General features: G+C 34.2%; 1 protein-coding gene across 4 annotated transcripts in view; it reads left to right on the plus strand.

Moving 5' to 3' along the window:
• The window catches only part of NF1 (neurofibromin 1), a 250,231-nt gene that overhangs the window by 131,921 nt on the left and 96,196 nt on the right, over positions 1 to 22,114 (plus strand). For 3 of the 4 annotated variants that reach the window (XM_061176469.1, XM_061176470.1, XM_061176468.1), the window contains 7 exons: positions 3,150 to 3,285; positions 7,206 to 7,268; positions 11,915 to 12,073; positions 12,614 to 12,711; positions 13,975 to 14,121; positions 16,470 to 16,616; positions 19,299 to 19,409. In XM_061176469.1, the coding sequence (XP_061032452.1) occupies positions 3,150 to 3,285; positions 7,206 to 7,268; positions 11,915 to 12,073; positions 12,614 to 12,711; positions 13,975 to 14,121; positions 16,470 to 16,616; positions 19,299 to 19,409 (861 nt within the window). The remainder of the gene's footprint in view (positions 1 to 3,149; positions 3,286 to 7,205; positions 7,269 to 11,914; positions 12,074 to 12,613; positions 12,712 to 13,974; positions 14,122 to 16,469; positions 16,617 to 19,298; positions 19,410 to 22,114) is intronic. The other variant, XM_061176471.1, reaches the window with a different exon arrangement.

Below are 22,114 nucleotides of genomic sequence, written 5' to 3' on the forward strand. Positions count from 1 at the left end.
CTCCCTTACAAAGGCCTGCCTTTAAGGGAAACTACCAGAGCCTTATCTGACCTGGAGGATGGGCAGTTACCCAACTTCAGCCTCCTCTAGCCTTCCTGACTCACATAAGGGGAGAAAAAAGCCTAAGAAATTCTTCTGAAGGTCACAGCCCAGCCACTCTGGCCCAATAAAACAATGGAGATATAAGCATAAGATTATAGACCGCTTCCCCTCCCCAGTACCTCACTACTACATCAACAGGACTCCAGTGTATTAAAAGTGGGTTACAACAGAGAGCTTCAACACAGAGACTCTAAGAAGAAATTCCTAGGGAAAACTAGGGAATCCCAGACAACTAGGTAGACAAAAACAAGGACACTGGAAGAAACTGACACCTATAGCTACAGCAAACATTAAACACAACCTAAGTCCTAGCCAGATTAACATATAACCTTACACTAAAGACCTCTTTGTTTCTGTTCCTGCTACCCATTATGTCTTGGGTCTTTCAACAAAAAAATTACAAAGCATGCTAAAAAGCAATAAAAATCACAGTCTCAAGAGACAAAGCAAGCATCAGAACTAGACTCAGATGTGACAGATTTTGGAATTATCGGACAAGGATTAAAATAACTATAATTAATATGTTAAGGGCTCTATGGGAAAAAGTGGACAACATGCAAGAACCGGTGGGTGATTTAAACAGAGATGGAAACTAAGAAAGAATCAAAAGGAAATGCTAGAAATCAGAAACATTGTAACAGAAAGGAAAAATGCCTTTGGATGGGCTTATCAGTAGACTAGACACAAATGAGAAAAGAATTAGTGAACTTGAAGATATGTCAATAGAAATTTCCAAAACTGAAATGCAAAGAAAAAGAAAAACTAAATGGAAATGAAAGTACATCTTATCAGAATGTGTGGAATGTAGTGAAATGTAGTATTTACAGCATTAAATGCATATATTAGAAAAGAAGAAAGATCTAAAATGAATGGCCTAAACTTTCACCTTAGAAAATTAGAGAAAGTTCAGTATAAACCTAAAGCAAGCAGAAGGAAAGAAATAAAAATTAGAAAACAATGAAATTAAAAACAGGAAAACAATAGGATAAAAAAACAAAAACAAAAGCTGATTGAAAATCAGAGGGAAAAATTTTTATACACACAAACACTTAATTGAACACAAAGCTTCATTATAGATCAGAATTAATGGAATAGCCAATAAGTTATCATTGGCATGTGGGAGGCAGGAGGGATAGATGTATTAGAGGGACATCTGAAACAGACCAGCAGCACACCTGCTGCTGTGTTGACTCATGAAGAAAAAGTTCCCACAAAGTAGACAAGAACTGTCAAGGTTTCTAGGAATCTCTTCTAGCCCTGTTAAATATATTGTTATATCTTTTCTTTCATACGCAAAGCTTCTGTGCCCTCCATATCTCAGATTTGAGTTACTATTGTAGCTTCTTAAGTGATCTCCCTGCATAAAGCCCCCATATTTAGACCAGTCTCTTTTTAGTTCCCCGTATATCCCAAGTTCATTTTCTGCCTCTCACTTCCCGGCAACCAGTTGCCATGTGAATTAATCGTGTCTATCTCTGGTTTGCTATTTTGTCTTTTATATCCTTGAATAATTGTACTCATTACTTAGTGTGTACTTGTCTCCCCTCTTTGAGAAGTTCAAAGGCCAATTATTGTTGAATCCTCAGCACCGGGCATTAAGATGGTAAATAGTAGACGCATGATAAATGTTTATCGGATTGAATTGTGTGCTTGTCCTGCCTTCTTCTTTCTGAAATGCCCTTACTTCTTTTTGCCTACGCAGATTCTTTCCCTCCTTTAGAACTCACCTAGTCCATGAAATCTTTCCTGCCTGTCGTCTACATTAACTTCCAAACTCTTACTGTATCCATATGCTGCACCACATGGCGAGCTGCAAGGAATCTGGAGTGTCCCAAACTTTTATGTAATATGTAAATTAGTATAGAAAGAAAATTACTAGTTAAGAGATTGAAAACAAGTATTTATTCAATAATTGTTTTGGTAAGGTACTATGCTAGTTTTTAAGGGGTCAAAGATGAATACATCCTTCAAGGATCTTACAGTTTAGTAGGGGAGATAAGATATATAACAAGTAGTTAAGTAGTGACTTTCATAGGGAATGTGTTTTGAGAGTTCGATTGGGCAGCTCAAGTAAAGGTTTGTGGATTTGAGAGCCACTGGGTAAAATTTAAACCCCATAAAGGAGGCATTGTAATTATTCCTGTCTTATTGATGGAAACAATGAGGCTCAGAGAAGTTAAGTATCTTGACCAAGGTCATAATGGTCAATAAGTGGTAAAGCTGAAATTTAAACCTAGTGAGTCTGCCTTCTGAATATCTGCCTTTAATCACAGCACCAAGACTTTAGAATCATACAGAAGAGGGGCTTCCCTGGTGGTCCAGTGGTTAAGACTCCGTGCTTCTACTGCAGGGGGCATGGGTTCAATCCCTGGTCAGGGGAACTAAGATCCTGCATGCTGTGCAGCACGGCCAAATAAATAAATCAATACCTTTAAAAAAAAAAGAATCATACAGACGAATTAGCAACAGTAATTGAATGTGGGGAATAATGGAATACTGCGGGCAAAGACGACATCAGAGGTCACCTGAATGACATGATTGAAGCAGTGATGGTGCCATTGACAACATGGGGAACACAGGATGAGACATACAAGTAGGAGGAAAAAAATCAGCTGATTTTGAACAAACTGAGTTTTAGGTACTGGCAAGAGGGACACCTAGCAGTTAGAGATATTAAACTGGATATGAAGGGCAGTTGGAAATAGGGCCTGAATGGCCACAAAATATTGAAAGCATGTCTAACTTTACTGAAGTCATGGAAATAAAAGTTAAAAATGTGAGATGCACTCTCCTACCTACTAGATGGACAAAGGAATAAAAATCATATACTAAATTTGTGAAAATATAGGGGGAGCAGAATATTTATACACAGTTCTGAAAATTGCCTTTTTTATAGTTGGTTTGTTTAAATCAGGTTCCCAGCAAAGTCCAAACGTTGCATTTGGCTGAATGTCTCTTAAGGAGTCTCTTTTAAGGAGTATGTCTGTTTGTTTGTTTGTTTGTTTGTTTTTAATTGGTTTTGCTTTTTTTCTTTTTCCTCTCGATAGGTTAGAACAGTCAGAGAGCCTTGAGGAAAACCAGCGGAACCTCCTTCAGATGACCGAAAAGTTCTTCCATGCCATCATCAGTTCCTCCTCCGAATTTCCCCCTCAGCTACGAAGTGTGTGCCACTGTTTGTACCAGGTATGCTTAAGGTTAGAGATTACCATTATTAATCCACAGCTAAATTTAAAAGAATGCTTTACCAAAGAGGGATTTAGCTGCTAATAGTGGATGGTTGATAATACTGAATCAATTTGGATGAATAATGCATTAAGAATTGTTTAAATTGGCTTTAAAAATATAAAGTAGTTTAAGGGGGTACTTTAAAAATAATAAATTTTCCTTGCGTTGAGAACAAGCTTAAAATGCACCAGATCTACTGGGTATAATAGATGTGATTGAAATGAGATATATTATGGAGTTTTTGTTGTTGTTTTTATCTTGTACCTAAATTACTCATAGGGTCTTTCACGTACGAGGCTGGTCTACTCCTTGCTTTTTGTGTTGTGAAATGCTTGATCCATAATTTTGATTTTTTCATTAAGCTCTATTGTGTTTGTGTCAGGTTTTGCCAGGACAGGCTGATGTTTATTTTATGTAGAATGCTACTTATAAAATATATTGCATCATCATTCACGTCAAATTATTAGACTTTCCAACACTAGAACTGCAAGTAATGCTTCTGAGTTCAGATGTCCACAGTCATCCCCTCCTTGCTAAGGAAATTGCATCTGTGTTCGTTTATGGCTTCCACTGTGTTTTTGATCGGCATATGCAGTTTCAGAAATGATTTAATCACTCCAAGGGAGATTAGTGCAAATCCACATTAGCCTGTTAAAACTGTGATTCCGGAAGAAACATTAGTGGGTCTGGAGTTTGGGACAGGGGCAGGTATAGGGGAAAAAATTTATGCATTTATCAAAACCCATGCCTTTTGTGTCTTTTTCTTTGCAGAGTTATCCCCAGCCATTTGTTTTTTAGCACAGGGCTTCGGTTGCTTAGAGACATTAGCAAGATCAGTGAAATTGTCATTTAAAAAAGCTGTTTCAGGCTGCTCTGTGTGAATTTTTCCCCCATTGCTATTTATAAAGATGTATCTACTGTATCTATAAAAAAATGTTTCATCATGTTTGTAGATGATGAAGCATACTTAGCATTAAAACTCTCTTAATTTAATTTATCTTGACTTTTCCTGCCTTTTCGAAATAGCTCAAGGAAGCTTAGGAGAGCCCCACATAATTTTTTCATCTAGTTAAATCTGAGACCAGAGGGTGGTTTAGTTATAATATGAAATCTAGTACAGTAAGTAATAGCTTAAGTTTGGGCATTATTCAGGTTTCTCTTTAAATCCAATTCAGTCCTTCTTCTGTTTATAAAACTAGGCAGATAAGAAATGGTGAGCACATATTAAAAATAGTGTGGACCAACTTCTTGGTTGGCCTAATAGTAACTGTTTTCAGAGAGCAAATGAATTTCTCAAGTGGCAGTGGCTTTGACTTTAGCTGGTTAGAAGTGAATGGGTACTAACTACCTGGTTACATATATGGTCTAGTAGATTTTAGTAGAAATTCTTCATGTGGTTGTCTCCCTAAAAGAAAACAATTTTTGTATCATCAGCAAACTTGGAGTCCCATTTCATAAGGAAAAAGGAACTAAGTGCTTGGCACTTATTAGTAAGTACTTAGAAAATATTTAATGAAGGAATAAATAACCCCATTCCTCCCACCCAAGTAAACAAGATTCTTGCCAGCTTTCATAGTTAGGAAGGGAGGGAGGTAGTGAAAATAATGCAGAAAATAAAGCTAGTTGATAATTGGTGGCTTATTAACCACTGTGTGTTGTGCTTTTTAAAACATTCCGTAATACAATATCCCATATTACAACAGACCTGAATTACTGTATTAAAATTTCACATACAATTATTCCCTTTAATAATATTATTTAAATGCTAGTGCATTTTGGGGACATATTGGATAAACTTATTGTTGGAATGTACAATACTATAGAGGAAATATATGCTATGTTATTTATAAATAAGAGTTTGTTTTTTAATAAGTGACTGATAACAGGAAATTTTACATTTACTAATTAAAAATGAAAAGAAAATAAACTTTGATCTCAAGATATTCTTTCATTGAGTCTCCTTCCAAATGTAGTTTTTCCCTTAGTTTGCTCTTTTATTTTTATTCATCTTCCCTCTTCTGGCTTTTCCTTGCCCTTTTGACTTTGGCAATAACATAATGGTCCATTTGTACTTTTATGTTCTGCTGGGAGGGATAGTAGTCGATTGTTTTTCTCCCTCTAGTAAATATGTCTCCTGCTTTGGGACCTACTGGGGAAAATTTGAAAGCTGAGTATATTACTAGCTAATAAATTTCTCTGAGCTTTAGGTCTTTTTACTTGAGTTAGTATTTTTGACTGTTAAGCCTTTTTAAAATCATGGTTTAACCAGGTCTTTCATTTTATATGCCTCCTTAACTTAGTGGACTGGGTTAAGATTATATAGGAATAGTCAACTGTGAACGTGTGTTAGATTTATAACTGAGACATTTTCTCATGTATTTATTTCCACTTTTCCTCCTGATAGTTTTGGAATAATGAGAAAATAATTCCCAGAGTGGATATTCTCCTAAGTTGTGGTGAGAGAATTCTGAGAAAGAGCTAAATATGAGTCTAAATAAATGTCGTCTTTTCCTAGCAAATGTGCTTCTCCAAACAGAAGTAGTTTACACAAAAATTTTAAGGCTATAATTGATGGTTATATACCATAATTGAAAATAAAAAGTGTATAAAACTGCATTTTTGGGATAAATTGGGTTACTAGTGCTTTTGTATGTAGTCTAAAGTTTGAATCAAAGCTCCTTGAGAAAAGGACTGTGTCTTCTTGTTTTATTGCTTTCTTCCAGTGCTTAGAATGGTATGTAGCAAGTAGGTGCACTATAAGTACTTGGATGAATGGATGGACGGATGGATGAACAAATATCAAACTAATGCCAAGTTATTATGGGTTATGGTGTTGAATGCACAGAATTCCTAGAATAAAATGCCATGTATGGTGGATTAAAGAATTCTAATTTGTTTTCAAAATATTTAAAAAATAATTATTGTGCCTAGTCTAGTCCAATCAGGAGTCTTTTAATTTTAACAGAGCTCTTTGGCCTAGGAGGAGCTCTGAGAGATGAAACCAATATGTCTCTGTGGGTTTTGGGGGGTTTTTTGGGTTTTTTGTGTGTTTTGGGTTTTTTTTGGAGACATTCTGATAAATGGTCAAATCTGTGAAAAATTTTAAGCAGGCTTACAGTTTTATTCTGTAATTTTCTCTGCAGTTTCTTCACTTTAATATTAATGCTTATTTCTAGTTGAGCTGATAACATTCTTTTCCCAAATGTTGCAGAGCTTTTAACCTCCTCTGATTAGAACTTTTTCAGGAAGTAGCCTGCAAAGAAAAATAAGTGAAATTGTAAGAGTAATCTTTCTTAAAGAGAGAGAGAGAGACTTTTAGCTCAGAATCTCTAAAGTGTATTTTTCTATTATATTTAGCCATTTAATGTTTATTTTTTTAATCAGTAGGATAGGAATTCAATGCCAGCTATTGAAAAAAGAACTTTTTAAGTCAATTGAAGGATACACAGAGAAGTATATATAAATATATGTATCAAGAAAAAAGTATGTAGATGCATAGAAGTGTTTTTAGAGTATGATCTATTTGTAATGAACATTTTATATAAAATTTATCGAAAGCTAGGATTTAACTGAAATGTAAATATTAAATATCCTCACATTCACTTGAGGAGAGCTTTTCTGCGATTTATAGCCAGAAATAGTAGATATGATTGTCTCAACATTTCTTGCTATTTATTTAGTGCTTTGGCTTAAAAATGTAATAAAAATTAAAATCCAGAGATAAAATTCATCCCTCAAAATTAAGTTGATTCCTAATTTTTTGTTGATTCCATTTGTGTTACATTTTGATCATGTAATTTTATGTACAAGCCAACATTGTTTTTGTTGCTGTATGTAGTTGGTGCTGTGACTTGTTTGTGCTCATCTCTGTTCTGTAGGCAACTTGCCACTCCCTACTGAATAAAGCTACAGTAAAAGAAAAAAAGGAAAACAAAAAATCAGTAAGTTTGGAGAACTTTTTTTTAGCTGTTTCTTTCAAAGCAAAACAAAAATCTTTTGCTGTTTGTTAAGAACATCTTCACTTCAGCCTATTTGATCTTCACTGTAAAATCATTCTACTAATTCTGGCACAAAATAGCTTTCATTTCAATTAACCCTGGAATTAAGTTACATTGAAACATTCTCTGTGTTCCTTTGGTTTGATTTATCCCAAAGGCATTTTGGGGGCATTTGTTGCATTGGATATCCCTGGTCTAATTTTATTATTTATTTTTTAAATTATAAATGAATGCAAAAGAAACTTAATTTCAAGGCCTTAGGAAATGCTGACTCTCTTCATTCTTGCTTCTTGTTTGCAGGTAATGTGAGTGATTTCTTTTCCTAGAGATGAAAGTTTTTCTTAATTGTTAGAAGTACATGGAAGGAAAGTGTCACTTTCTAAATCTTACCTAAAAGTAGCTAAGGTTTATTTTTTACTTCTTATATTTTTATCTAGACAGTCTCAGCCAGGATTTAGATAATTGTGCTTAGATTATAAAAATTCTGATGGTAAAACAAAACCACTTTTACTTTAGGGAAAATCATTATTAAACTATTGGGGCTGAGAATATAGTACTTTTGAAATAAAGGAAAACAGTGAGTCCATATTTATAGAGAAACACCTTATTTGCAAACATGATATACATATACTTACCTGCTTCTATGAACTTGCCCTAATTTAAAAGGAAGAAAATTATGATAGTCATAGTTATTTTCTTCCTGTGAGTGATATTTGTCCAAAATATTAACGTGCATTCATTTTAAATTTGCCATTATCTGTCAGTATGACTGATCTTTATCAGGCTCAGTACTACCTTTGTTCATACAATCCAAATGAATTTAGAGAAAGATGTAACGAAAACCTTTAGGAGTCATGTAGGTAGTTTACTTTAAAAGGTAAAATTTAGTGTATAGTATTCATCTGGTTTCATCTTTCATTTCTCGTCTGAGCTTTACATATAATAAATTTCTATTTTAAATTCAGAACTAAATTAAAATTTAGAGACATGCTTTTATGTCCATTCAAGAGATTCTTTTTTGGATATGTTAAGTAAATTTGGTCAGCTGTGAGCAAATGGATTGGATTGGATGGCCATCTTAATAAAAACATTTCTTTCTAATGCTTCAGCCTTCTAATTCTCAGCATATGCGGATTTAACATAATATACACCATCACTGTTGAAATTAATTTACTATTTCTAACACTCTTGTTTGGTGTTTTACTAATACCATTGTGTAGTATATCACATAAATTAAAATTCAGGCTTTCTCTGTTTCTCTAGAGCATGTTTTTTAGCCTTCCTAACATTGCTTTATTTATTAAGATTTTGTCTAAAATTGTTCCTTGAAATGTTTTTTTCTACTAGTGTTATTTTCAGATTTAAAAAAAAATGTTTCTGGGTAACACTAAGTTTTGGAATGTATTTCTCAGCACGAGTGATATGAGGTCCTTGTGGAAACAAAGGAAATCTAATTGGCAATTTGAGATATTTTAGAACACATTCCAAAGTATGAAGACAGTAAAGTTATTATAAATTTAAAATGTTGGTTTATGGAGTTGTTGGCTTAACAGAATCTAATGATCTAAAAAAGCAAGTTAACTTTCTTTTGGGGTGTATGTACCATCGATTGTAATGTGTAAAATATGGAAAGAAGGTTCTGGCTTCTGGTATATAGCTGTGTAATCATATTATAGATAACTCTCTTTATCATACTCAAACATATACTGTAAATTAGATTTCCTTTGAGAAGTTGTCAACCTAACTCAGGTAATTAAGGATAGATGGGTTGTGATTCTCTTGATGATGTACAGTGTATGGCTGCCTTTATTTGTAACCTGTAGTTCAGCTTTTATGGGGGGGGTGGGCGGGGAGGTAAGTAAAGGGGACATTTGACTGATAATTGGTTTCAGCATTCAGACTGGCCCTACTTTGACCTTTTATGCAGAATGTCTTTTGGATACAAATTAGATTTTTGCAGATTAAAAATAAAAACAACTTGAGTATGTGTATATTATGAGGTAAAATTACACTGATGTTAATTTGTGGTGAAAGGAAAAGAAGTATTTTAGTAAATTAGCTCATAAAATTTGTTGTTGAGCATTTTTATGGATAGTGATTGTTTTATCAGGTTTTAGTTCCAAAAATATACTGTCATTGGTGAGATACATAATTTTATGATACATGAAACAGTGTGTTCTTGTAGTGTGGGTACTTTTGAGTTTTGACATGAATTATTTTTGAAGATGTGGAAGTTAGTGAAGGTGTAGTACCTTTCATAATTTTTACAATATTCCATTAGGGAAATAATTCACTCAGATATTCGTTAAATTCTGAGACTGCGTAATATTGAGTTTAAATCAGGTATAAATGTGTGTCACACTTTAAGAGCTTTTCTGTCCTAGAGAAAACCAGGAAATAGCTACTCTAAAAATGCATTTTAAAAGAGTTCTCTGTGTGCATATAAGTAATTGATTTTTTTGAGACACTTTCCCAGCAGGTTAGTATTTTATAATTAACCAGTTCTTTGGAAACCGAACTCTTAACTTTTACTTCTTTAAAAACCATTTCAGGATTTTAATGGATTAAACTGAATACATGAGATTCTTTTAAAACAACCTATTTGCAATTATAAATATAAAGCAGTTTTTAATCCCGTTCCTTCTTGCTAACTCACTCCTTAAAGGCTTTAAAAATTTGTAGGTTTGTTGAGGTGTTTCTTATCTTTTAAGATTAAAATTTGTGAGTTCTAAAAGAAACAGTCAGTAGTAATGGTGGTCTGTGAACATTCTAAAATTTATGAAGAGTTTTGTCTGTGCGAAAGTAAACGTTCATTTTTCTGTTCCTACTCCGCGAAAGGCTAAACACTGTACTAGAGTAGTAAAAGCACTTGTGTTTTCTTCTTAATTCTGTTTCCAAAACTGTATTTCAGCTAAAAATAACTAAAGCAGTATTTAGGTTTTAAAGCCATTCTTCTAAGACTGCTGTGTTTAGCCACCTTCACCAGTTTCCTCTTACTGAGGTGTAGGTTGTCCTTCATGCGATAGCACTCCAAGTACTATAACACCAAGAAAGCTTCCTGAGCTATGCATTATACATGAAGGTGAGAATATATTAGTTATTAGTTATAACTCACCCCTGTTATCACCTCTCACAAAGATTTTCTCAGCTTAAAAAGTCATTCTCTAAAGTCTTATTTTTACTAACTTCCTATCATATATAGTTGAAAATTATTTTGAGATTTTAGGCAGTGAATAAGAACACATTTAAAATGTATACCACATGACGCACTGAAGGAAATAGAATGAAGTGAAATGATTCTTATTCTTTCCAGAGTTAATCTTGAGTCAGTCAGCCATGAGAACTCATGACAAGAAATATTACTTTTTTGAGGCATTGTGAAGAAAACTAGAGCTATGTGAGATTCTGCATATAAATCTTGTTTTCTCATTTTCCCCCAATAGCCTTTGAAATGCAGGTTTATCCTTGGAATCCCAGAATATTGAGTGGAGTATTGCGCCTTGCCGTTAGGCAACACTGCTTTAAGCAGCAGTTAGCCACGCTAAGCATGAATAGTTGTCGAGATTTAAATGTTATATGAGCGTTCTTTAAAAATAAATATGTGTGTGTTATCTGTAACAAATGTAAATTTCAGAATACTATAATTTTCATGTGTTAATTTAAAGCAGGACACGCTAGGAAAAGATGGGAGCCGAGCCAGCTTCATAACACTTTCCCAGTCTAATTTACCTTCAAAGTGGAATGTTTTATAAAGAGAAGAAGAGAAAATAAATCCATTTAAAATGTTGGGCTCACATTGTTTTTCAGTGTGGGCAACGATTTCTTGTATCTTTAACTTTTTTTATTTGGCAGAATTACAAATTGAGGTACACATAGGGGTTCTCTCTTTTGCTGGTGGGATCCGTTTTTCTTTTAGGTCCCCAAGAATTCCCATTCCTCCATGGTTTAAATAATAAGTAGGTCCTTATATTATAAAGCATTCTGATGAAGAAAAAGAACTGGCAATAATGTTACTTGTAAGTAAGTTTTTTCTCTCGATAGGAATCAAAGAAAACTAAGTTTTGTTTTGTATATGGCAAGCGTTTTGCTCAAGAAATTTAATTGTACCTGGTATACAGCAAGATGTAAGTATTTACCATTAGGTATTGGATGTTTCAGGGGTATGCTGTTGAAAACTTATTTAGCTTTGCCTTACAAGAGTTGACCACACTCTCATGTCTTGTGATCTTAGTAAAATATGATAATCCTTGTGTGAAAGTTTGTTCTGCTTTTGTTGCTCATCAAACCTGCAGTATAAACAGTGATGATAAACTTAAGATCTTTTTTCAGATCTCGTCTACACAACTCATCTATGAGACTTCTCTTTTTTTCTTAGATGCCTTTATTGTGCTTTTGAATGATAGAGGGCAAGAATTGAGGATAAATTTTTGTTTACTGATGTTTTGGGAGTAGGAAAAATTAGGTGTGTGTTGTTCACAAGGATTGGTCTATTCAGCGTTTTTGTGCAAAGTTTGACTTTCGAGCCCTTTCTTCCCATTTCCTTGTTTTAATTCAAACCATATACTGAATTCTCAACTCCTTGTTTTTAGGTGGTTAGCCAGCGTTTCCCTCAGAACAGCATCGGTGCAGTGGGAAGTGCCATGTTTCTCAGATTTATCAATCCTGCCATTGTCTCACCATATGAAGCAGGGATTTTAGATAAAAAGCCACCACCTAGAATCGAAAGAGGCTTGAAGTTAATGTCAAAGGTGAAGAATCATTTTGATAATACAACTATTCAAAATTTCTCTTCCATAAATTTTCAGTTTTTCATATTCACTGTACTTTCTCTTAATTTTTGAAATGCCCTGTGGTTTTCACTTATATGCTTTTGTTTTATTTTTATTTGTTTATATTACAAAGAAATTCATTAGACTGATACTGATGGACCTTATTATCATTTGAAAATATTTTAGCAAATGTCTTCTGAAGATGGTTTTCTATGTAATCATTATGGAAATTCTGAAATGGAAACCAAAATGTATACTATATGATTTTTAAATTAAAAAATACATTAAAGTTTTAATTTGTATTTTGTGTATGTAAATATATACGTGTTTATATAATTATATTCATATTTGGGAAAGCATAGAAACAAAACCTAGTATTTATTGAATGAGCAATAATTGATTTTAACTACCAGTAGAAATTGTATCAGTGAGAAAATTAATATTTTTTAAAGAATATATGAATGTGTAGCTTTCATAAATAAATAATCAGATCCTTTATAACCCTATTTTATTGTTTAGATACTTCAGAGTATTGCCAATCATGTCCTTTTCACAAAAGAAGAGCACATGCGGCCTTTTAATGATTTTGTGAAAAGCAACTTTGACGCAGCACGAAGGTGAGCAGCCTGCTACTTAGCCAGTTGCTCTGTTTGGATCAAATATTTTCAGTTTCACTCACGTCTATGTACTTGATCTAGATGAAGCTCCTGTGTAGGTTTTTTTCTTTTTTCTCTCTTGGTCAAGAACATAATCTTATTTTATTTCACTATAAAAGACAGTAATGAAATAAAATGATATTCTTTATAATCTGGTAGTGATTTCCATATTTAAAAACCAGGAGGGATTTTTGACATATCTGCTAAAATAAAGGATTTGAGTTTGCCACAATATGGAGGAGAGGAAGAAGGAAAAAGATTTCTTTCAGTAAAAACTAAAACCAGACTGGTACAGATGATGCATTGTAGTGTATAATCACAGGTTTTTTTGACGTTAGAATATTTTTGATACTTTAATTTGGATATGTATGTAAACTAAAAATTTACTCTTTAAACCACGTGATGCAAATGCATAAGATTTTGTTCATGAGTAACTGGACAACTGTTGAAGTTTTATGATTTTAGAAAACTTGAGTTCTGCTAGGTTCCCATAACTAACTAGTTGCTTCTCCTTATCTCTCTGAGTTGTTGGTTTATCTGTAAAGTAGGTATAACACTATGTTTGCCTGTGAGTTGATTTTAGAGAAGCAAATGACATAACTTATGACAAAGTGCTCTGTAAATGTAAGTTAACGTCAAGAATTCTACTTTTCATACAGTGTGAATCTAATTGTTTTGGCTCACAGTCTAAGCTATACTTGTACAACACTCTCTTCCAATTTTTCATTATAGTTCCTGCGAACTTCTCTCTAATTGGAGTTTAAAAGGTGTACTGTTGGACTGCAAATCACATTGGAAAGAAAGTGAATGTCAGCATAGGATTTATATTCTGGCAGATTGACTACCCATAGAAAGTTAAAAGAACAAAGGTTCTGATCCTGGCTTTGACCTAAGAGGCTGTATAACTTTGGGGAGGTCTTTTGTCTTGTCTGGGCCTCCGTTTCCTTATCTGTAAAGTACTGGCTTCTATACAAAGTCTCATCTGTTTAAATTTCGTTGTCTGACTTCAGAGCCTACTCTGAAGCTGTAGCCAGGTATCAGAAATGGAAGACCAACTATCTCCTTGTCTCTTCTTGTTTCGTTTAATGATAGTCACATGTGTGAATAAAACCTCCATATTTGTAATAGCAGTAATTTCACAAAGTTACTTCACATAGATTTAATTCAAACATAGATATGAGTATATCTGGTTTTTGAAATTCTAATAACTTTGCATTTTTGAAGGTTTTTCCTTGATATAGCATCCGATTGTCCTACAAGTGATGCAGTAAATCATAGTCTTTCCTTCATCAGTGATGGCAATGTGCTTGCTTTACATCGTCTACTCTGGAACAATCAAGAGAAAATTGGCCAGTATCTTTCCAGCAACAGGTAAAATTTCCCTGTCATGGGGATATTGGAAAGTCTCAGCTTAAATTTTTTTTTTTTTTAATATTTATTTATTTATAATTTATTTTTGGCTGCGCTGGGTGTTAGTTGCAGCACGTGGGATCTTCGTTGAGGCATGCGGGATCTTTATTTGTGGCATGCGGACTTCTTAGTTGTGGCATGCATGTGGGGTCTAGTTCCCTGACCAGGGATCGAATCCGGGCCCCCTGCACTGGGCATGTGGAGTCTTACCCACTGGATCACCAGTGAAGGCCCAGTTTAAATTTATACTAATAAAATTATTGGTCATGAATAATGCTTTTTACTTTGCATCTTCTTAGATAAGAATTATGATTTGGAAAGAGAAATGTAGACTCTTTTTAAAAGTATATAGGCAACAGGTTAAGTCATATTAAATGATCAACCAACCTACATCAGTGCTACAGACTTTTTTAAAAATATTAAGCTAAGAGGGAATTAATCCTCTGGTGGTCCAGTGGTTAGGACTTGGCGCTTTCACTGGGTTTGATCCTTGGTGGGGGAACTAAGAATCCTACAAGCTGTGCGGCACAACCAAAAAAAAAAAAAATTAAGCTGAGAATTCACAAATTAGCCTTCTGGGTTTTTTTCTGGTTTGCAAACATAATGTACAACAAGACATAGGGAAGTTTAAATATACTAGAAGTTCAAATGAGTATTGGCATCTGAATCTGAAGAGCAGCTTAATTCTTAGGAGTTTAATAATTAAAACATTGCTATTCTATTGCAATCCTATAATAATCCCATTTGTGATACTCTAAGTATATGCAAATAGCTTTATATAGACAATACTTAATAATTGAAAATTATTAATTTGGGAATTGTTTCATTCACTGTTTTTAGTTAAAGTCTCTTGTAGCCTGAATCATTTGCTGTCCTTTCTAGTTATGTATGTTTATAAAGGGCCCAAACTCCTATGTATGAGTTCTCTTACAAAGGTAAAATGAGTCTAGATTACTTTTAAATGGCAATAAAAATGGTTTGCTCATTCATGGGAAAAATAGAAGACCATACAGCTAAGGCTAGCAACTAATTAGGAAATGGAAGTTTAAAAGAGAGAGCATTTTAATCCTTTAAGAGTTGTTAATGGATTGAAGTGGACATGGGTATGACTAATATGTGCCTAAGATAGAAAGAGGAAGATGCTTTCTATATCTGTGTGACACTTAAACTGTGGAACTTTTAAATGCAAACGTTCTTTTAAATGCATTTTTTAAGTGCAAACTCTTATATAACTTACAATCATATTCATGTAGTTTAATACTAGAGAGTTTTTCTTCAGTTTGGTTTTTTAAAAAAAGACACATTCCAAACATACAAAGAAGTATAGACCATAATGTAACAGAGACCCATGTCTACCACCTAGCTTTAACATTATTTATTTTGCTGTAATTACTTCAGATCTTTATAACATTTTATTTCTTGGGGAAAAAAAGGTATTACTTCTCTCTTGTGTAACTGACAAGAAAAAGGAAATTACAGGTATAACATAGGTACATATAATATAGTTTTGTGTGGTTTAAAATTTTACAGCAATGATACACTGAGTTTAGTCTCTTCACACAATATTCTATTTGAGATTTATCATTTATTTAACTTAGTATTTCATTGAATGACTATATCACAGTTTATTTTTGCACTTCCTAAATGATGGATATTTAGGGTTTCCTGTTTTTTATTATTTTAAATAGTGATGTAATAAATATTCTTCATGTTTGTCTCCTTGTGTATTACCTAAATGTGTAATTGCCGAGTTCTGGGGTATACACAGCCTCAACTTTACTAGATATTGCCACATTAGTTTTCACAGTGTACATGCTTATTTACACTTTGACAGCACTGTGTGAGAGTACCTCTTTATACACATCCTCATCAAAATTGGCATTAGCAAACTTCATAATTTTTTGCCAGTTTGATGTTTGTGAAGTAATATCGTTATCTTTAGTTTTAAATGTTTAATAGTTGTTGAAAATTCATATTTACCCTGGTTAAGCAGAAATCTGGTATCAGGGGCAGTATGTCCACTTCCTAAAAAGTGGATCAGAATGTTATATTTACTTACTGATTGCCCATTTAATGGTAATGGATTAATACTAGAACAAAATGAATTTTTATGTGAATTTTGTAGTTTGGGGAGTGGTCATATTTCTAAGACGTCTCAGTGTAAACTTAAAACCCCTGAGCTCTTTTGGATGCTGTTTACAAATTAGCAGGAACCACCAGCTGACAGTAAAAAGAGAAGCAGCCAGTGACAATCTAAAGAAATGTGTTCTGCTAAATGTGAACTGCTACTTTTTTCTTGCTATATCTAGGGATCACAAAGCTGTTGGAAGACGACCTTTTGATAAGATGGCAACACTTCTTGCATACCTGGGTCCTCCAGAGCACAAACCTGTGGCAGATACACACTGGTCCAGCCTTAACCTTACCAGTTCAAAGTTTGAGGAATTTATGACTAGGTAAAGTACCACCTTGAAATGATGATTGCTTTCTTTTTTAATGAGATGCAAGGTTTACCACCAGGCCACTTGTTAGCTATGCTTGTATATTTGATAGAGAATTCTTAGGAAGGATGTACTTAATGACCACATTGCCATGTTTTGGAATCCCACTTTTCTCTTACCCTATGTATTGTTGAAATATGCTTTGTTTCATAGTTGATTTTCTTATAAAAATAATAGCATCTTATTGAATAGTACTTTGTCATATTGTTTTGAGGTGTTTTTGCATTTAATAGTTAAAAGGGAGGGTAGATAACATTATTTTCATATTATAATTAGGGAAAACAGAGTTCAAAGTGAATAATTAATTTGCCTAAGATTCCATACCTGATTCATAGGTCCTTTGGTTCTAAGTGCTGAACTCTTTCTACTACACTGTAACATTTTTTAGAACCCTCCTGAAAGTTAATGATACTAGCTTCTTTTCGATTGAGGCTCAGAAAATATAGTATACTTTAATATTGCTATAAAATTTCTGTAGACATTTGTTTTGAATCTCATTTAGATGGATTTAGTTTGGATCCTCATTGTTAGACATTCACCACTATGATGTTACAGTGAAGATAGTTTGCTGAATTCTTTAGTCTTTATAAAGTACCTTTCATACTACTTTACACTTAGTCACTTAGTGTTTCATAGTGAGTGTGGGTTAAGTGCTTTGTTCATGGTGTGTGTCAGAGGCAGAAAGAAAAAAGCAGAATATGACATTCTGAAGTTAATTCACATTAACGATTTGCGCATAATGTCCCGGGCATTGTAAGTGCCTGTTATTAATCATATTACATACAGGCCATAGTTTTGTACACATGACTCCCATATTTTGATACTGTTAAAAGAATGTATGAATGTATAACAGTCGCCTTTCAAACTTAATTTTTATCCTTAGCTCTGTTACTTAATTTTTATCTTTAGCTCTGTTACAGTTTTCTGTGTAACAAATGTTTATTCCTATGTAATTAAAGGAATATTTTCCATACAAAATTTTCATGTTACCTAGTTGAAAATTGTGCAGTCCAAAAATATAAAACTATTTTTTATTCAACATTACTAAGGATGTCCTTGCCGTTTTTCCATTTTTCAGAGAAAACCTCTTTATTAGCCCTTCTACCTAAGACCCTACCTTCCTTACAAAACAACCTTCTGTCCTTTTGAACACTAAATGATTTAATATGTGTAAGATACTTAGAACAATGTCTGGTGTATATATAAAGTGTTTAATAAATATTAGGTGATATTTTTGTTCTAAGTTCCCACTGATGCTCTCTGAGACTCATTTTTCTTTTAAAAAAATGGAAATAGCTTTATAATGTTGTCAACCATAAAAATAAAAATTGTTAAGTTATTCAAAACATAGAAATCTAAAAAAGAAAGTAAAAAATTTTCAGTTATTTCATCCCTTAGAGATAATTCAGTTAACATTTGGCAGATAGCCTCCCAGTCATTTACCTATACACATGTGCACCTATTTCCATTATCAAATGATATCTATGTTGTTGCCATTAATATTAAACAAATGCTGACCTGGTACAAGCAATATGATGAACTGAGGTAATACAACCTCTCCTCCCACCCCCAAGACACATAGAAATACTAGGTAAAAGAAAATGTATTTTAATAATAAAGTAGCACAGGGAGATCAGCTCGTTGCTTTGTGACGACCTAGAGGGGTGGGATAGGGAGGGTGGGAGGGGGGCTCAAGAGGGAGGGGGATATGAGGATATATGTATATATATAGCTGATTCACTTTGTTGTACAGGAGAAACTAACACAACATTGTAAAGCAATTATACTCCAATAAAGATATTTAAAAAAATAATAAATGCATACATAGCTGGAAGAGAATTTTGGAGCAAATTACCTAGTATACAGTCAGTACAGAGAGATAAAGAAATGGAAAATATGAAAGCGTTTAAGAGATACAAGTGATAGAATGAGAAGGTCCAGCATGTCTAATAAATAGAGCTTAAAGAGAATAGTGAAGAGGTAATATATGAAAGACAACAAATGAGAATTTTCCAGGGTTGTTGAATGACATAAATCTTCAGGTTAAAGACACACACTGAGTATTGAGCAGAATATATAAAAATTAAACCATGCCTTTTTTGGAAGTATATTTAAATATATATAAGAGTATAATTATAAAAGTGATACTCAGAATCAGGGAGATTAGAATGGACTTTTAATAAATTGTGTTGGTACAACTGTACCAGTAAGTAACCATCTGGAAAAAGATAACGCTGTTTGTGAGGATAAATTCCCATAAAGAAGAACATGTGGGCCTTTCTCACTCATTCAGAATCAGTAAGCCAGGAAAGAAAAGGTTGGTAAACTGAACTCTTAAAAAACAAGCAAGTAAAAACTCAAAAATTTCTGTCTAGAAAGAAAAATGATTAAAAACAATTCTATGGTTAATATCCCTGTCCAGTAGTTTTCTTAGCATTTTCCTAAGAACCACTGTTTGTGGTTCAAAGAACAACACCTTGAATTTTTTGGTACATGTTAACCACATTGCCCTTCAGAAAGCTTTTAAAATATTTTGTCATTTTGTATATTTTATCATTGGTGCAGTTGTGGATTTTTGTAGATATTCAGTGGACAGTGTAAAGCCTATGAGTTACTCTATTCTTTTTTTTCTTTCAGGCATCAAGTACATGAAAAAGAAGAGTTCAAAGCTTTGAAAACTTTAAGTATTTTCTACCAAGCTGGGACTTCCAAAGCTGGGAATCCTATATTTTATTATGTTGCACGGAGGTAAGAAACACTATGTTTTATCTTACCAGAGCTTTTAAAATGATATCAAATGTAGAGAGACAGGAAGTTTGGTTTTTCCCATTTGATTTTACTAGAATTGGAGACAAGTTTTTCTGGGAGAATGTAGCTGGGTAAACAGCCATCTTGTTCCCAAATGATGCTCAGTACATTAGAAATTGCTTTTCAGACTACCTGTTTCGTATTGGCTTCTCTTTGTTACATCAGTTTTTTTATACCACGTTACAATGAATTAATTACCAAGAGTAAAAAAATCACAATTTTTTATTTTCTGGTGTATGCTGATTAAATACTATCCACAACATGATACTCAGAAACTTTTTTTTAAACAGAAATAAAACTTTAAGAGTCTGAGAACTTTTAGTAATATGCTGTGTAATACAACATCAGGGTGATTTAACAAATAATTCAGAGACACTATGGGAAATTTCTATAAAGATATGGCACAGGTGACAGCCTGAAAAATTGATTGTATTTGTTCATGCTGTCTTTCAGTCAAGGCTAGTTCCTAGAAAACCTTTCTGGCAGTTCTCCTCCTTCACAATAGGTATAATGCTTGCATTGCTTTCCCTGCCATTTTCTTTTCTTTCTTGCCTCATTCTGCCTTCCTTTTGAGAACTTGTCTGTGACATTAGTCAGTTTTACTTCTTCCCATTTAGTGTGACATAAACTCATGGTAATTGAACCTTAGGGACAGTGTGATATAGTAGAGAGACCACTGGCTTTGGAATCTCAAGGACTATGTTTACTCTTAGTTCTGCTGTTCCACTAGGCTCTAGGAATTAATCTTTCTGAATTACCTCAATTTAACATGAATTGAGGAATTATGTCAGTAGACTTAATGGTCATGAATGGCAAAAAATTGGCAGTGTATAGGAAATAAATGGAGGTTGAGAAGTAGTGGCAGAGGAGTGAAAAAAGGAAGGTGGGAGGTGGGAAACTCAGTTAATTGGATAATTCAGATAGCGTTTAACACCAAGAAGTCCTAAGAACTGGGGTGTTAGGGAATCAAGAGGGCGTAGAAACTTGCATTTATCCTTAGCCCTCCTCTTTAACAACTCTGAGTAACATCTCTCCACCTTCCCATGAAAGTCTTCTCTCTACCTTTTATCTCAGATGCTGTTTCTAAATTGCCTAAGATGATTTTAATTTTCTTTTGCATTTGAGATGAACCATATTTGTATTCCATCCCCAATCTTTAACACCACCAGTGTATTTTGATTTTCCCTATTTTGTCGAAGTAATTAAAAGTGAGACATTGGTAAGAGAGGTAGATAGACATGTGTCTTCCCCCCCCCCCTTTAAATTCTTGTTAGTTTACAAGTCAGAAAGATTTCTGGAAAACCTCAAAGCTGAGTTTTTTCTTCAGGATCAGAGTGTAAGATTGTGTTCGTTCTCTGCAGTGGTCTGTACTATGCAGGCCAAAAGGAAAGTAGCATGGGCCTGATGCAGACACCCTCTGTGGTATTAAATCAGTGGGATTTCCAAGAAACCTGTATAATATGGTGACTTGACAGTGCTAAGGATTCCCAGCTCTGCTGCTTCTTAGATAAAAGTTAATTTTTACGAATCTGTTTCTTCATGTGTTAAAGACGGGGAGATGCTTATAAAAACTATCCTGCCTACCTCTCCCATAAAGTATTCTGTGACCTATAAAGTTCTGTACAGAGCATATTTGAGGTTTTCTTTTTTTGTTGTTTTTGTTTTGGGATATGACTTTGCTAATTTCAGACTTTCAGATGTTTCAGTTTCTTACTTAGACCTATGAGAGTGCCTCCTGGCCTTCATTGTCACCTGGTGTGAAGCCTCAGGTCCAGGGCAGATGAGCACGTAATAGCTCAGAGTAGAGAAAGGCCCAGTTCCTCCACTGTATACGAAAGCAGGAGAAGGGAGTAACTCAGCCAACTTTGTCAGAGAACACTTAGGTTTGACTTTTTGATATTCCTTTGTTTTTGTGGCTTAGACTACCATGTATTAGTTTATGTCTTTTGAGCTGTGGATTCCAGTCTCCTTACACATACTCCACAGACATTTCGCACTTGAAATGTCCAAAACTTAATTCAGTGTATATTCAAATCAACTTCTTCTTCACACCATATTCTGTTTCTCAGTAGCATCACCATCCCTTCTCACTCTAGAAACCCTAATCATTTAAAATTCTTCCTTCTTTCTTTTATCCTCCTCAGTATCAATCACCACATCTGATTTTAGTTGTGTGATCTAGGCACATCAATTAGGCGGTTTTAGTCAGGGCCCTGTTATTACAAAGAAGTCATTCTTACTTTCTCAAGAAGATAGGCCTCAGGAAAAACATGAATTAGAGCAGGGCCTGCCCAGATGTAGACAGAACTTAGATGTCTGTCAGTCCTGGCACTGGCTTGCGGTAATTCTCTCTTGGCTTCACGTTCAGCTCTACCTCATTATTTTCCTCTGTCTGTATTTCTTCAGTTTTAGCCCCAGCTAGTCGGTCCTTCGTTACCTCAACACTGCACACTTCAGATTCCAGAAGGAGGACATGGTTCCGCTAGAAGTACCTGCTGGCAAAGCCCTTAATGCTGTATGCTGGCCGGCCACTAGATTTCTGGCTGCCCCTACGTCAAGTGCGTGTTCCTAGCCCAGCAGTCATGTGATTCAGAATAACCTCCTAGTGCTGTTCCTTTATCAGGGGCTGTCCTGTGTTTTAATTT

Source organism: Eubalaena glacialis, chromosome 19 (genome assembly GCF_028564815.1).
Source record: "Eubalaena glacialis isolate mEubGla1 chromosome 19, mEubGla1.1.hap2.+ XY, whole genome shotgun sequence".
NCBI classification, from domain to species: domain Eukaryota; kingdom Metazoa; phylum Chordata; class Mammalia; order Artiodactyla; family Balaenidae; genus Eubalaena; species Eubalaena glacialis.